Genomic DNA, 13,627 nt, shown 5'->3' with positions numbered 1-13,627 from the left:
ATACTCTAAACCAAATAGGATGGCTCAGAAGTTGTTCTTCTGGAATGATTAATCTTCATGAGAAATGAAGAGAATAAAACTGTATTGTTTAAATGAAGGAGAAAAGAAAGAAAGTCAATTGTGAATTAGGCCAGGCTAAACCAGAGAGAGGAATAATGAGAATTTCATGGAAGTTTCAGGGCAGAATAATATCAATGTGTCACCAGGATGAATGTGATGCAAACAGATTTGGCGGCATGTTCCCAGATACAGTGATTCTAACACCAAACAGCTGGCCAAGCCCAGGAGTGTAGGGTTGACCAGAAAGTTAACAAAGATAATGACCCAAGTTGTTGATATTCCCTGTCTCTGTCCCTGTCTTTGTCTCTCTCCCTTCCTTTCTCCTTCCCTTCCTTCCTTTTCATGTGTGTGTGTGTGTGTGTGTGTGTGTGTGTGTGTGTGTGTGTGTGTGTACGTGTGTGTGTGTGTACGTGTGTGTGTATGTGTACGTGTGTGTGTGTGTGTGTGTGTGTGTGTGTGTGTGTGTGTGTGTTGGGGGTGGTACAAACAAGCAACAATGCATGTCTAAAGGTCAGAGGACAATTTGCAGGACTTTGGTTTTTCTTTTTTACCATGTGGGGCCTGGGGATATTTGTCTCATGGCCTCAGGCTTTACGTGAAGTGACTTTACTAGTGTTGTTTATCTGCCAGCAATGGAATGACCATTGCCCACCATTAAGAGAAATAAGTCAAAACACACTCAACTACTATGTCTAGTATTCTTAATATTATTGTTGCCAGGAGCACTACTTTTTTTAGGAAGCTATAACATTTTTTAAGGACAAATAAAAAAATATTATAGGTGCTTGATATCTACATGTTGTCTCCTACTCTTGTGTCTTGGATAATTTCTTCTGGCGTTTAAAAATCTATGCTCTGTGCTTTATATCCTGTTATTGAACACAAAAGGAGTATTGACAGCCTGAACATCACTGCTTTTTGTATGAAATATCACAAATTATTGTAACCTAACACATTTATCTATTAATAAATGTGTGACTCCAGTAATTTTAAATGTAGTTTTTCATTTGCCTATTTTTATATCTTGATATTTCTTTTTTCCTTTTGGTTTATATCTTTTATTAAAAGTGTATTAATTTTTTCACAGAATATAATTTGTTTTTATTATTTCTTTTCCCTCAACACCTCCCAGACTCTCCCTACCTTCTTACCAATTCAGTGTCATATTCTTTCTCTCTCAAAATAAAAAATACATGATAAAACAAAAAATGAAAAGAAAAACAATCATAAGGAGAATCAATAAGGCAAAAAAGCAGCAAAACAAAAAGTTTACAGAAACACAAGAAGTACATTTTGTACTGATCTTGTGTGTGTTGTCACAGTCTCCATGAGTTCGTATGTATGTATATCAGTCCCACTGTGTCAAGAAGATACTATTTCCTTGGAGTTATCCACTTTCTCTGGCTCTTAAAAGTCTTTCTATCTTATCTTCCACCTAGATCCTTGAGTCTTGAGAGTAGAGGTTTGATAAATACGTCACATTTAAGGACAAGTGCTCCAAAGTCTTACCGTCTCTGTACATTGTCCAGTTGTGCATCTTGCTGCTAATTATTATCTAGTGCAAGAAGCAGCTTCTCTGATGAGGATTGAGAGATGCTCTGATCTCTGGGGATAACAGTATTTCATCAGGAGTCATTTTATTGTTAAGTTCCTTTAGCAGAATAAACCTTAACATTTCTTAGGCATCTCATTATAAATCAGGCCTTCTTAGTAAATTCTGACTAGCGTTTTATAACATAATGTTGCTCTGAGGTTGTCCCTGTGTGGATCAGATGGTTAGGATCACAGCTGGCATTTAGTTATCAAAAGGCAGTAGTATGATCAAAAATATTCTTAGCCATCCATATGTGTTCCAACTGAAACAGAAATCACCCACTAACTCCTTGTCCTTGGAAAATCAGTTTTCCATCTGAAGTATCAGGATGTCCTACTCCTACTTACAGCAGCCTTTTACTTAAGAGAACCTACAAACAGAGAGGACATTCTGGGAGATGTCTCAACCTTATCCCCCCTAAGCAGCCCATGAAAGAATTCACAGACCTTTGTGTAAAGTAGATCACAAGACCCTCTGTTCCAGAAATGCCTTCCCTGCACTCAAAGTACATGACCTCCTTTGTCCTCTAATGACAGAGATACGATTAAGAGCTGAACAAGCAGACCTTTCTAAGTTCACTTACATGTACTATCACTTGCTCAGACTACTTTTTCTCCAGTTATCCTTCTACACAGCTGTCCCCCATCCTCCTATTTAAGCATAAAAACAGACATTTCTAGGTTCCTTTGCCTATCCATTTCCTAAGGCTGTATGACATTTAACATTTACATTTTGTGAAGTTGTATATTTTCTTGTGTTTACACTTTCAGAGTCTTGGCCATAAAGCTAGAGTAGACAAGGGAAGAAATCTTTCTTTCCCTAAAGTTTTATTACTTGAATGCAAGCATGAATTTGGATTTTGACATGTTTTAAAGAGAGTGCCTCATTATCTCTCTTAATAAAGATACCTCATATATTTGAGCTTGTTCTGATTTTGTGCCTTTTCCTTCTATTTTATTCTTTATCTTTTGTCAAATGGAAAGTTTAGTAATTTTACAAGTAGAAGTTTACAATCTCTTTGAAATTTCTCAAGCTGTAACCATCATTTCTCATTAACTTGTGAAATCTTTCTTTTTCCATAATCATTTTGACCATATCATTTGATTTCTGTTTATAAATCTCAAAATCAATACAACCATACTTCTCTCTATATTTGATCACAGACATATTTATTAGCTCTTTAAAGCATAATATCCATTCATTTCATCAGATCCAGCCACAGGCACGATTCTGTGGTCTTCCTCCCCTCAGCTGTCTTCCTCATGACTTTGAAACTTTACTTGTCCCCTGTCATTGAAAAGATGCTGATTATATCTTTTACTTGCTCTTAGTAAATAGAGCTCATTATCAAGGAGTTGATTCATATCTATATTTGCATTTCATCCCATGTTAATTTCAAAGGACAAGGAGTTTAGCTAGATAATTATCTCTTTAGTTAATATCTGACTATGAAATTATATATTACACTAGGAAAGTGTGTTTCAATGGTGGTGATAGCATCAGATTAAAAAAAAAACTGGTGAGGCCATGGATGATAAATGACAAGCCACCACTGCTACTTTCCTTATTAAACTAGTTACTGCGTACTTATCCTCATACCTACGGAAGAGTGCAGCTCTCACCTTTCAATAAAGAAGGTTCCTGTTGCAGTTTATAAAGAGTCTAACAGGAAGTTACAACTGCTCAAGTGGTCAAAATGCAGACACATTTAAAATTCAATATTATGTTGTCAGTGTCCATTTTATAGCAGATTTCCTTATGCTAAAGTTTATGGAAAAGGAGAGTATTGCACAGGATTATATATCTTTATTTCTGTGACAATCCAGAATTTTGTTCAAGAGGTTAAATGGATACTAAGCATGCATACATGAATGACCCCAAATCTACATTTAGATAGATATATCTGCGAAATGCCACATTTGAGTCTTCTTGTATGAAATCTGACATTATGTCAAAGCAATTAGGAAAAAAAAAACTAAGGTATTTACCAAGAAAGCATCTAAGGATGATATTCTTTAGTAAAGATTTCTAAGTTCCCATAAGAGCACAACCATGGATGGATGATCACTAAGTTACATAAATGTGCAACTGAAATAAAAAAGGCTGGAGAGATAACTTATAGGTCAACAGCACATGTACTGGCTTCTCAGAGGACCCAAGGTCAGTTCCCAGAACCTACTATGAAGGCTTACTCCCACCTGTAACTCTAGCTCTAGGTCATGTAACACCCTCTTCTGGAATCTGTGGTATTTGTAGTCATATTCACACCTATACACAGACAGACACACACAGGCACACACACGTACTGTGTGTTTGTGTGCATGTGTGTGTGTGTGTGTGTGTGTGTGTGTGTGTAGTAAAATATTTAAATTTTTCTTTAAAAGAGGAAAAAGTGAAACACCACAAGAAGATATGATTTGGTAAAAAAAAAAAAATTGCATCCGTCAGTCCATATTCAGTAAAGCCAAAATTAAAGGTCACAAACTGCTTCAGATGCATTAAACCCCCAAATTAAAGAAAGTCATCAGCAACTTCATTATTATTCACTAAATAATATTACTTAGTTAATCTCTAAAAGATGAATGGAACTTTTGAGTGCATGGACAAATGCATTTTTGTCACCTTGCCCTAGTGTGGTTTGGGGTCAGGAGATGCAGATAGACCATGAGTTCATTACAGTTTATCTATATCCTCCCTGTGGGTGGAGATAAGGGGCTAGAATTGTTGTTGATTGCATTGTGTACTAGCATCTATGTGAAAATGTGTGTGTGTGTGTGTGTGTATACATATTTTTGCCCTAAAAATGACTGTGCTCCTTCCCTAAATAAACCACGTAAGAATGGGTGATACCTGATTCTCCTTAGACATGAGTATACATAGACACATCGTTACTAGCATTTTTCTGTCTTCACAAGTCTTCCCATTATTCAAGCAACAATCCTTCCCACATTTAACCTCATTTTAAAAGAGTGTCTACTATCTTGGCATTTAGTCTCTCTAAGATTGTTTTTTACTATACACATAAAGGGTGAAAATACAACTTCACATACTAAAATCAAGAGATAAACATATGAAACTATGTGTTATAACCAAAAGTTATAACCATCATACATGTACATGTCACTTTTAAAAGCAAAAAAGAATAGTTTGTGAGATAGTAAAAATCACTTAAAAGGGTTCAGAGTGTTAGAGGGAACAGAATATCATGCCCTTTTAAGCTTATATCCACATTCCCTGGTGTTTAGTGCATACATTCTGAAGCTTTTAATTCACCCAATAATCTTGAAGGAGAAATTTTATAATTTCAGTGTAGTTTCAAGCTATTTTCTAAATTAAAAGTTCGAATACATGGTGCAGACTCTGAAAAGAAATAAGGGTAAATTTTGAAGGAATGACCTTCTATAAGTTTTACAGATTCTCTACCTCAAACTACACTCTCATTTCCTTTTCTGGTAATTAATCAAAATCCTTCATTTCTGGCCAATATGTCTTCCTGAATATGAATAAGAAATAAAATACCATTTGATGTTTAAAATTACGGGGGCAATCTTAATGACGGAAATAGATGACAGGGAGGGGAAGAGGATGCCTGATTATATATATTCATGAAGATGTCAAAGGTTTATAAAGCCAATATCTGCAGATGAGAAAGCTGTGGTTCTCTCAGACCTTCTTTGGTGAAGTGGGTTCCCAGAAATAATCACCACCATGAACAGCCAAGGGCCAGCCCGGAAAGGTATGTGCTTCAGCTAGGTGAATAATTTGCTTTCTCAGTATTCTGGGGAAGTATGGGGGTGTCTAATGTAAAAACTTACCTAATTCAGGTTTGACGTTTAGAGAGGGGTGGGGAATAACTGCTTTTCTCAGGACATGGCATAACTAGAATCAACATGGACCCAAGACAGCTGTGGTGCTGTACAAAATAATTTGATCCCTTATTCATGGCAGCAGTTAACAAAAATACAGAGATAATTATGTTTAGAGCAAGGGCAGTGGGTTGTTAATTTTCCACAGAAGGAGTTGGGAGCATCACGGGACACTCACCTTGTACTCCAGCTATGCGTCACCACCTATTCTGATGTCAGTTTCTCAGAGATGCAGTTGTCTTTTCGTTAACAATGGAGTTTAGAAGACTATCCTATTTATTGATTTAGAAAGTATTCATACCTAAGTATAACAGACTATTATGTCAGTGGCTTTCTAATGGGAGAGATGTGCTTTTTCCTGGGATATCTAGGATAATTCGTGCTAACATAATTGAAGTGAGAAAGGAAAAAGGAGGGTGCTATTGGTAGCTCATGGGCAAAAACAGTGGATGCTCTGAAATATCCTCCACTGCAAAGCAATTCAACTCATAAAGTTGGTGTTGCTGAGACTGAGAACTTGTCCAACTCACAAAGTTGGTGTTGCTGAGACTGAGAACTTGACACAAACCATAAGAACATTGGGTTCACCTGTCAGACTCTAGAAAGAAGCAAGAAATATTTTCTTGTCGCCAAATATCTATATAAGTTGGCCAGTTTAAATAAACATAATGAAACTTTCAGTGATGTAGGCATAACACACATAATGATAATAGGTATCTGTTTTACACTGCTCTAACAATCTGGCTGAAGCTGAACGACATTTCAATAGAAGAGAAAAAAGAATTAGGACTCTAGTACTAACTAATTACCTTTACTTTCTTTGTGTCATTTAAAGAAGAAAAGAATTAATAGCACCATAAAATTTGTTTTGTAACATGTATAACAACCCATTTTTCTATTTTATTTCTTCTTAAACTGAAAACCCCTCACATGATAAATATTCAAAAAAGTGTACTCAGAGTTAGAGATTATCTATGTAGTTATGAATTTACAAGAGCTATTGCTATAGCACCATTATCTGCAAAGCATATTTCTCTCACACATGTATATAAACTATCAAGTCTCCTAACACACACACACATACACACACACACACACACACACACTCACTCATACACACATATAAATATATTTATGTATTCTGCATTACATAAATATATTTGGAGTATGTTTTTGGAAAATTAGAAGTATTTTATAAGAACTATACCCAAATAGCATTTTAAGTTTTCACCAAAAACTTTAGCAATATCATATAGTAATTTTTGTAGGGAATGTGACTACTCAAGACCAGAAGAAACTACCACAACATGAAATTGTTTTAGGAGATTGACTTAAATGCAGTAGTTTAGACTTATTTACGCTCAAAGCAGTTGCAAAGTGCTCAAATATTTCCGAGCAAAATACAAAGTGACAAGAGCCATTCTATTCAAGCTACATGTCTGTGAAAACATGGAAGATGGTGAGTCTTCCTTCCCCAGAGATGCAACCATACATGTAAAGTGCTACAGACAGATAAAGTTTTGTTTCAGTTGAAAAAAAATCATCTCACACTGGTTCCTGTGTTTACTTAGCAGGGACACTCCTGCTGCTCCTGATGTCTAACCTGCTGTTCTGCCAAAACGTGCACCCTCTGCCAATCTGTCCCAACGAGAATTGCCAGATGTCCCTCCAGGAGCTGTTTGACCGGGTGATCATGCTTTCTCGCTACGTCTATAAGCTGTCTACAGATATGTTCATTGAAATTGTAAGTACTTCACTCAAATCTGGCATCTGTTCAAAAGGGTCTCTTCGCTGCAGTTCAACTTAAACAACGATCCAAACTTCAAACACGCATCTTCACAGGAAAAGGAAATGTTAGCTGATAGAAATTGGAACAAGAATGAAGCAATTTCATGAAATCTTAAAGATTTACAAGAGTGAAATGATTTTCAGTTTTTTTAAATCATGTTTCTAAACTTAAATTAGAGATGTAAAGTAAAGCCCTCAGTGTAGTTGGGGAAGACTTCTAAATTCCCAGTCTTGCATGTGTAGGTTCAGGCTCCAGGGGCCGCATTTTTCACTTAGTGCTTTGCAGATGCCCAGTGAAGGGGAACAGTATGGAAGGAGTAAACTTTGCGGATGGACTAGAATTAACCTAAACTAAAACCATGTGAAGAAGGGAAAATAAAAATAATCACTGCTCAGACAGCCCCAAATGCTAAGAGTCATTTGTTCAAACTTTCAGAGCATGGTTTCAATTACAGGGGCAAGGCTGGTTCAGAAGCAGATGGTTCTCTTGATGATGAGGTTCTTTTAGAGGACTTACATTATTTCTTTGAGTTAATCTACAGGGCTGTTACCAGGGACAGTTTTATTACATCAGTGGACATCCAGAAATTGGTTCATTATTAGCAATAAATATGAATCCATAATGTTATCTGTACTCACTAGCATTTCATTCAATTATTGACTGATCATAGTTTACTTTTCAAATCCTCCTAGAAATTCTTCTAAATTTTCAGTTTTACTAATTTTTAGTTTATGACAATATTTTATACAATAAATACGTAATAAAATTATACAAATGTTTAAATATTAATTGCAATTTATATATTAAATAACTTATATTTTATTGTTCATTGCTTAACATTTTTCTTTTTTTTTCCGAGACAGGGTTCCTCTGTGTAGTTTTGGTGCCTGTCCTGGATCTTGCTCTATAGACCAGGCTGGCCTTGAACTCACAGAGATCCACCTGGCTCTGTGTCCTGAGTGGTGAGATTAAAGGCATGCACCACCACTGGCCAGCACTTAACATTTTTCAAAGATGTATGTCTAGTGTTTTGCAGTTTACTTTTTAACAATACATGTAATTATGTTCAGTATTTATGAAGAACTTTGTACTGTACAAATATATAGATTCAGAAGCACTTGAATGAAGCTGTGTTTTATAATAACTACTTAAAAAGAATCATATCAATCTGAAGCCATGGGAAACAATAAATAAAGTAATATAGATAACACATGATATGGCATTTATTTCAAATATGAGAAATAACACTTGAAAGATATTTTTATATTTTAGGTATTTTTAATGTTTGTTTTCTGAATTGTAATTCATAAGAAGTTGGGACAAGGAAACAAGACAGTATAGAATAGGTTGGAAGATTAGACACTGAATGTAAGAAAAAAATTGGATATAATTGGGAGATAAGTAGGAAAAGGGTGACTTACTTCCTTAATTTCAAATGTTATGCTAATTTAAACATAAATATACACCAAGTGCTTTAATATTCTGGTTATATATATCTTTTAATTCTTAAACTTTGCTAATGGGATTTTTGTATCATTTCCAGGATAAACAGTATGCTCATGACCATGAGTTTATTGCCAAGGCCATCAATGACTGCCCCACTTCTTCCCTGGCTACCCCTGAAGACAAGGAACAAGCCCAGCAGGTCCCTGTGAGTCCTAACCCTGTTTTATTCCCAACATAATTTGAGGTAGTACAGAGGTTTTGGTGTTTTCCAGGTTATTAGAGCACTGAGATAGGTATAGTAATCATGTATTAAAAAAATAGGAAGAATGGTTTACCAAAACAAATATACATTGTAGAGTGGGTAAGAGTAAAATGCCATACTTAATAACTTTGTAACAGAGTCATGAGCTGTCCATGAAGATGACATTGCATGTGTTATTCTGTAGGAAACTTTGAAATGTTTTCATGGTCGTGGATAAATTAACATTCATACATATGTAAGAAATGCAAACTCAGTTGCATTTGCTCTACGTTTCAGGAGCTCCTCCACTGGTAGCATCCATTATTGACTGCTGCACTTTCACTTCTTAACTTTTCATTCTCCCAGTTCTACTTCTACTTCTCTAACAACATCTAGATTCTTCACAGACTCCTTTGCCTTCTTCTACGACTTAATTGAAAATCTCCTCACCAAGCAGTATCTGAAAAATACTTTATTGTGCTTCTCACAGTTGTGACTGGGGTCTCTTATATTAATAACATCTTAACATTATAGCAGGTATAATCATTAAGTTTGTAAACCATGTCTTAATCAATCTCTACATGGCTGAAATCAAAATATATACACAAGATGATTATGCCTAAGAGAAGTCAAAGAGATACCTTGTCCCAAAAAACGTTTTGGACTACTTGGTTAACACTAGTGGCATTTATTTTTTCTCAACCAATCAATCAGTCAACCATTCTCTCTCTCTATATATATAGTACATTTATATATAAATTTATGTGATATATATATATATATATATATATATATATATATATATATATATAAATGTACCAAAGTACAATATTTTCTCTACTTTATTAGTCACATCTGAGTTCTATATTCTTGCTATTCTCATTAATATTATAGTGATAATTGAGGAGAACCTGAAATAACAGGATGAGGGACAAAAAGGAAATATTTGGTGAAAGATGCTCCATTGCTATGCTCTCCACGAAGCATACAATTTACATTGCTTCAATTCTTCCTTCCCAAGAGTTTCATGTTGCAATGTATTATTATTTCACTGTTGACATGAGGGACTTGGGCTCCAAGAGGTAATACTGTAGTTGTAGCAGTTCCCATACTAGTAGACAAGGAGTGCTGGCTTCATCTAACTCAAGCTCTCATTCTTACTCACATGCTATCATGCTCCTGGAGCCTATGTTGTCACTACCATTGGTCCTACTTCTTTCCCTCATATGCTTTATACTCTTCTATTGTAACATCCCTTGGATTGCGGTCTACCCATTATTTCCATTACCACTTGAGTACATAACAGACAGCTGTACAGTAAGTATTTCAAACTAAGGATGAGTTTAATGTATTATCTGTGGAGTGAGCTAACACTGGGTGTTCAAAACTCCATTGTGGTTTTCATTCATACTTTTATTTAAATACAGTGCTCTGTCATCATTCTTTATGTGTACAAACCAACCAATGGGCCATTCTTCTCGAAGCGATGGAGAGGAAGTCATGCTCTTCTTATTGTGTCTTTCTTTTAACATTCTGAAGAAGATAAAAATAATATAGTCACATAATAATCAGTCTTCTTCATTAGTGTGAAAATTATTTGGGCCACTGGTCATTGATAGGGATAGTATCTATCTTGCCTGAGGTCTTCCCAGAACCTGCTGACTTCTTGTACGTACTGAGTGCCACCAAAGCTTTGGTTTGTTATGGACATACACAGTAATGAAATAGAAAAAAACCTGACCATGAGGGTAGGTGGTAGAATTTCAGAGGGATATCAAGCACAGAGAATTTATATCTTAGTAGAAAAACTAGTAATTTAAATGATAAGGAGATATAACTAAATTAAGTTCTTTCCATGCAAGTATGAAGACCTGAATTTGATCCTTAAACCTTACTTTAAAAAGCCAAGCATGAATGTAGCTGGACAGGGTGGTGTGTGTTTTTAATTCCAGCACTCAGTAATCAGAAGCAGGTGGACCTATGTTCTAGGTCAGCCAAGAAACAAACAAAACAAAACAAAAAGCCCACAACGGCCACTATCACTGCCAACAACAACAACAACAACAAACAAGCAAATAGAACCTGAGGTTGCATGCTTTCAATCTCAGCTCTGGAAAAGTGAAGACAGTCTAGCCAGTCAGCATAGGCTACTGGGAAATTTGCAGACTAGGGAGATACCATGTCTCATAAAATAAGATGAACTACATCTGAGCAATGACACCTAACTTTGTTTTCTAGTCTTCAAGCCTCCAAAAGCCTGTGCATGCATACTACACACAAACACACACACACACACACACACACACACACTACATACATATACACACACAGACACAAATGGACACACATACACATATACAAATGTATAAAGAAAAGCAGTCATTTAAATAAGACATTTTTTGGTTGAATTTTCAAAGTATATGCCAATAGTTAAATTTTACTTCTCTATACATTTGTGGTCTAGAAACATATTAATACACAGTTATAAAAATAAATATTTTAATTGCACTTTTATGAAGAAAAGCCATATGTCACTAACTCTGCTGTATTTCACTTGCTTTAATTATTGTTCAACATGATTGCTTAGCCGGAAGTCCTTCTGAACCTGATACTCAGTTTGGTGCACTCCTGGAATGACCCTCTGTTTCAACTAATAAGTGAAGTAGATGGTATTCATGAAGCCCCTGATGCTCTCATATCAAGAGCCAAAGAGATTGAGACACAAAACAAGCGTCTTCTAGAGGGAATTGAGAAGATACTTGGCCAGGTGAGCACTTGCCTGAAACTTGGTTGCTTTTCTTATTCATGCAAAATCTGATGTCTACAATGAGAAACAAATTTTGAAAAATTCTTCTTTGCAAGAACAAAGTTTAGGCATTCTACATTGTAGAGTTCTATTGAAGCAAGAACCAAATTCTTGCTAGAGTAGATTCTAATGTCTTTGCATCTTGGAATTCAACTATGGTATTCGTTAGGTGTGGCCTTTCTTATGCTTTTTACAAATCCACAGATGGCTTGCCTTTTCTTGGGCATGGACAGTTAAACATTCAACAATGAAAGGAAAACAGACTGTAGAATCGACTTGAAGAAATTCCGTATATATGTATTGACATTCTGGTTAGATTCCCCTTATACAACTACACCAGAGAATTAAAGTGTGAAGGAAGAAAACAGAAAATAAAAATCAAATTAGAAACCCTGCTGCCAACTTTGGCCCTCATCCATAGGAAACTGGAAAGATATGAATGGGTCATCAATATTGTTCCAGAAACTCTCAAAAGGGGCACATTTTCTCTAAAATGTTCTTTATTTTATCATGTATAGAACAAAATGCAGTTTATCCTATGTGTTGTTTCACTTGAGTTTCCTATATCAAACTCAAGTCATTGCATTTGATAGACCAAAATCATTTGACATATTTAAGTTGATTTAGTATTTTGAATTTCTCCAGTTAAGATAATTATTAATGCTGGTGAAATTAATAGCTAATCAGCTTTTTGAAAATCACATAAATAAAATACATTTGATGAAAGAAAGTAGGAGTATAGACATACTAATTGTTTTATATTTCTTCCTAGTTGTTCAGTGTATATGTTAACACATGACATATTTTTGTAATTTCTATGAAAGAATGCACATCTGATCAATAAACACAAAAATGCAAATGTAAATAAAACCATTAAAACAGCAACATATGTAGTAAACACTCTGATTTCAAGCTATTATCTTCATTTCTGTGAGGCTACATTCTGACTTCGTTATTATTTCATAATGTGGTACTAAGCATATTTTTCCTCATTAAGGTTTCAAATATGTGCATCTCAGTTCAAAACAGTAAGATGGCAAGTAATGCATTATCAGAGGCAGCAAAGTACTAAGTCACTGAAACAGACAAGCACCTTAGATAAAAGCAGACACTCTCTTTCACCACACCTTGGCAAAAGCTTAGGACCTGGTGGTTATCATCTGTCCACATGGACAAGACAAACTTCAGCTCAGACCACTTGCCAAATACAAAACATATCTGTATACTCTGGTTCGAACTTTTAGATGACTGACAGACTTGTTGTAGCCTGCTTAATTATGGCTAAAATTTTACATTGTTCTTTCCCCAAAACATGAATTCAACAATTAGAAGAAATAAGGATGTAAAAATGCTAATATATGAATTGGAATTATCTGTTTTCTAATTAGGCCTATCCTGAAGCCAAAGGAAATGCGATCTACTCTGTTTGGTCACAACTTCCATCCCTGCAGGGAGTTGATGAAGAATCCAGAGACTTGGCTCTTTATAACAAGATTCGCTGCCTGCGCAGGGATTCCCACAAGGTTGACAATTATCTCAAGCTCCTAAGATGCAGACTTGTCCATAACAACAACTGCTAAGCCCACATTCATTCCATTTACTTCTGAGATGGTCCTTAAAAGTCTGTTTCTTCAAAACTTCTGTTAGTATTACAGCTTTCAGTGCATGCTTGGGTGCAATGGGTCTCTTTAAAGAATAAAACTAACTTTTTAAAAACATCAAAGTCTGAAAAAGCAATCTGTCAACATTTCATTTGTTAATTTAATAGAAAATATTACACTGACATCATCATGTTTTCAAATTTTGTCACAAATAACAGGTTCAA

General features: G+C 35.4%; 1 protein-coding gene across 1 annotated transcript; it reads left to right on the top strand.

The window, feature by feature from the left end:
• The first annotated feature begins 5,362 nt into the window (after nt 1-5,362).
• Nucleotides 5,363-13,382, top strand: Prl (prolactin). The gene is made up of 5 exons (XM_059262357.1): nt 5,363-5,390; nt 7,092-7,264; nt 8,853-8,960; nt 11,584-11,763; nt 13,191-13,382. Exons 1-5 carry the CDS (start codon nt 5,363-5,365, stop codon nt 13,380-13,382), a joined length of 681 nt encoding a protein of 226 aa, XP_059118340.1.
• Nucleotides 13,383-13,627: the final 245 nt, after the last annotated feature.

The sequence above is a fragment of the Peromyscus eremicus genome, chromosome 5 (genome assembly GCF_949786415.1).
Source record: "Peromyscus eremicus chromosome 5, PerEre_H2_v1, whole genome shotgun sequence".
Lineage (NCBI taxonomy): Eukaryota > Metazoa > Chordata > Mammalia > Rodentia > Cricetidae > Peromyscus > Peromyscus eremicus.
This window is presented reverse-complemented; position numbering and strand designations above follow the sequence as displayed.

Excerpts from the sequence above, each read along its gene's own strand:
- Prl (XM_059262357.1), top strand. The coding sequence starts at position 5,363 with ATGAACAGCCAAGGGCCAGCCCGGAAAG. Across the intron at positions 7,265-8,852 it reads CAGATATGTTCATTGAAATT|GATAAACAGTATGCTCATGA; the intron begins GTAAGTACTTCA and ends TATCATTTCCAG. Across the intron at positions 11,764-13,190 it reads TTGAGAAGATACTTGGCCAG|GCCTATCCTGAAGCCAAAGG; the intron begins GTGAGCACTTGC and ends TTTTCTAATTAG.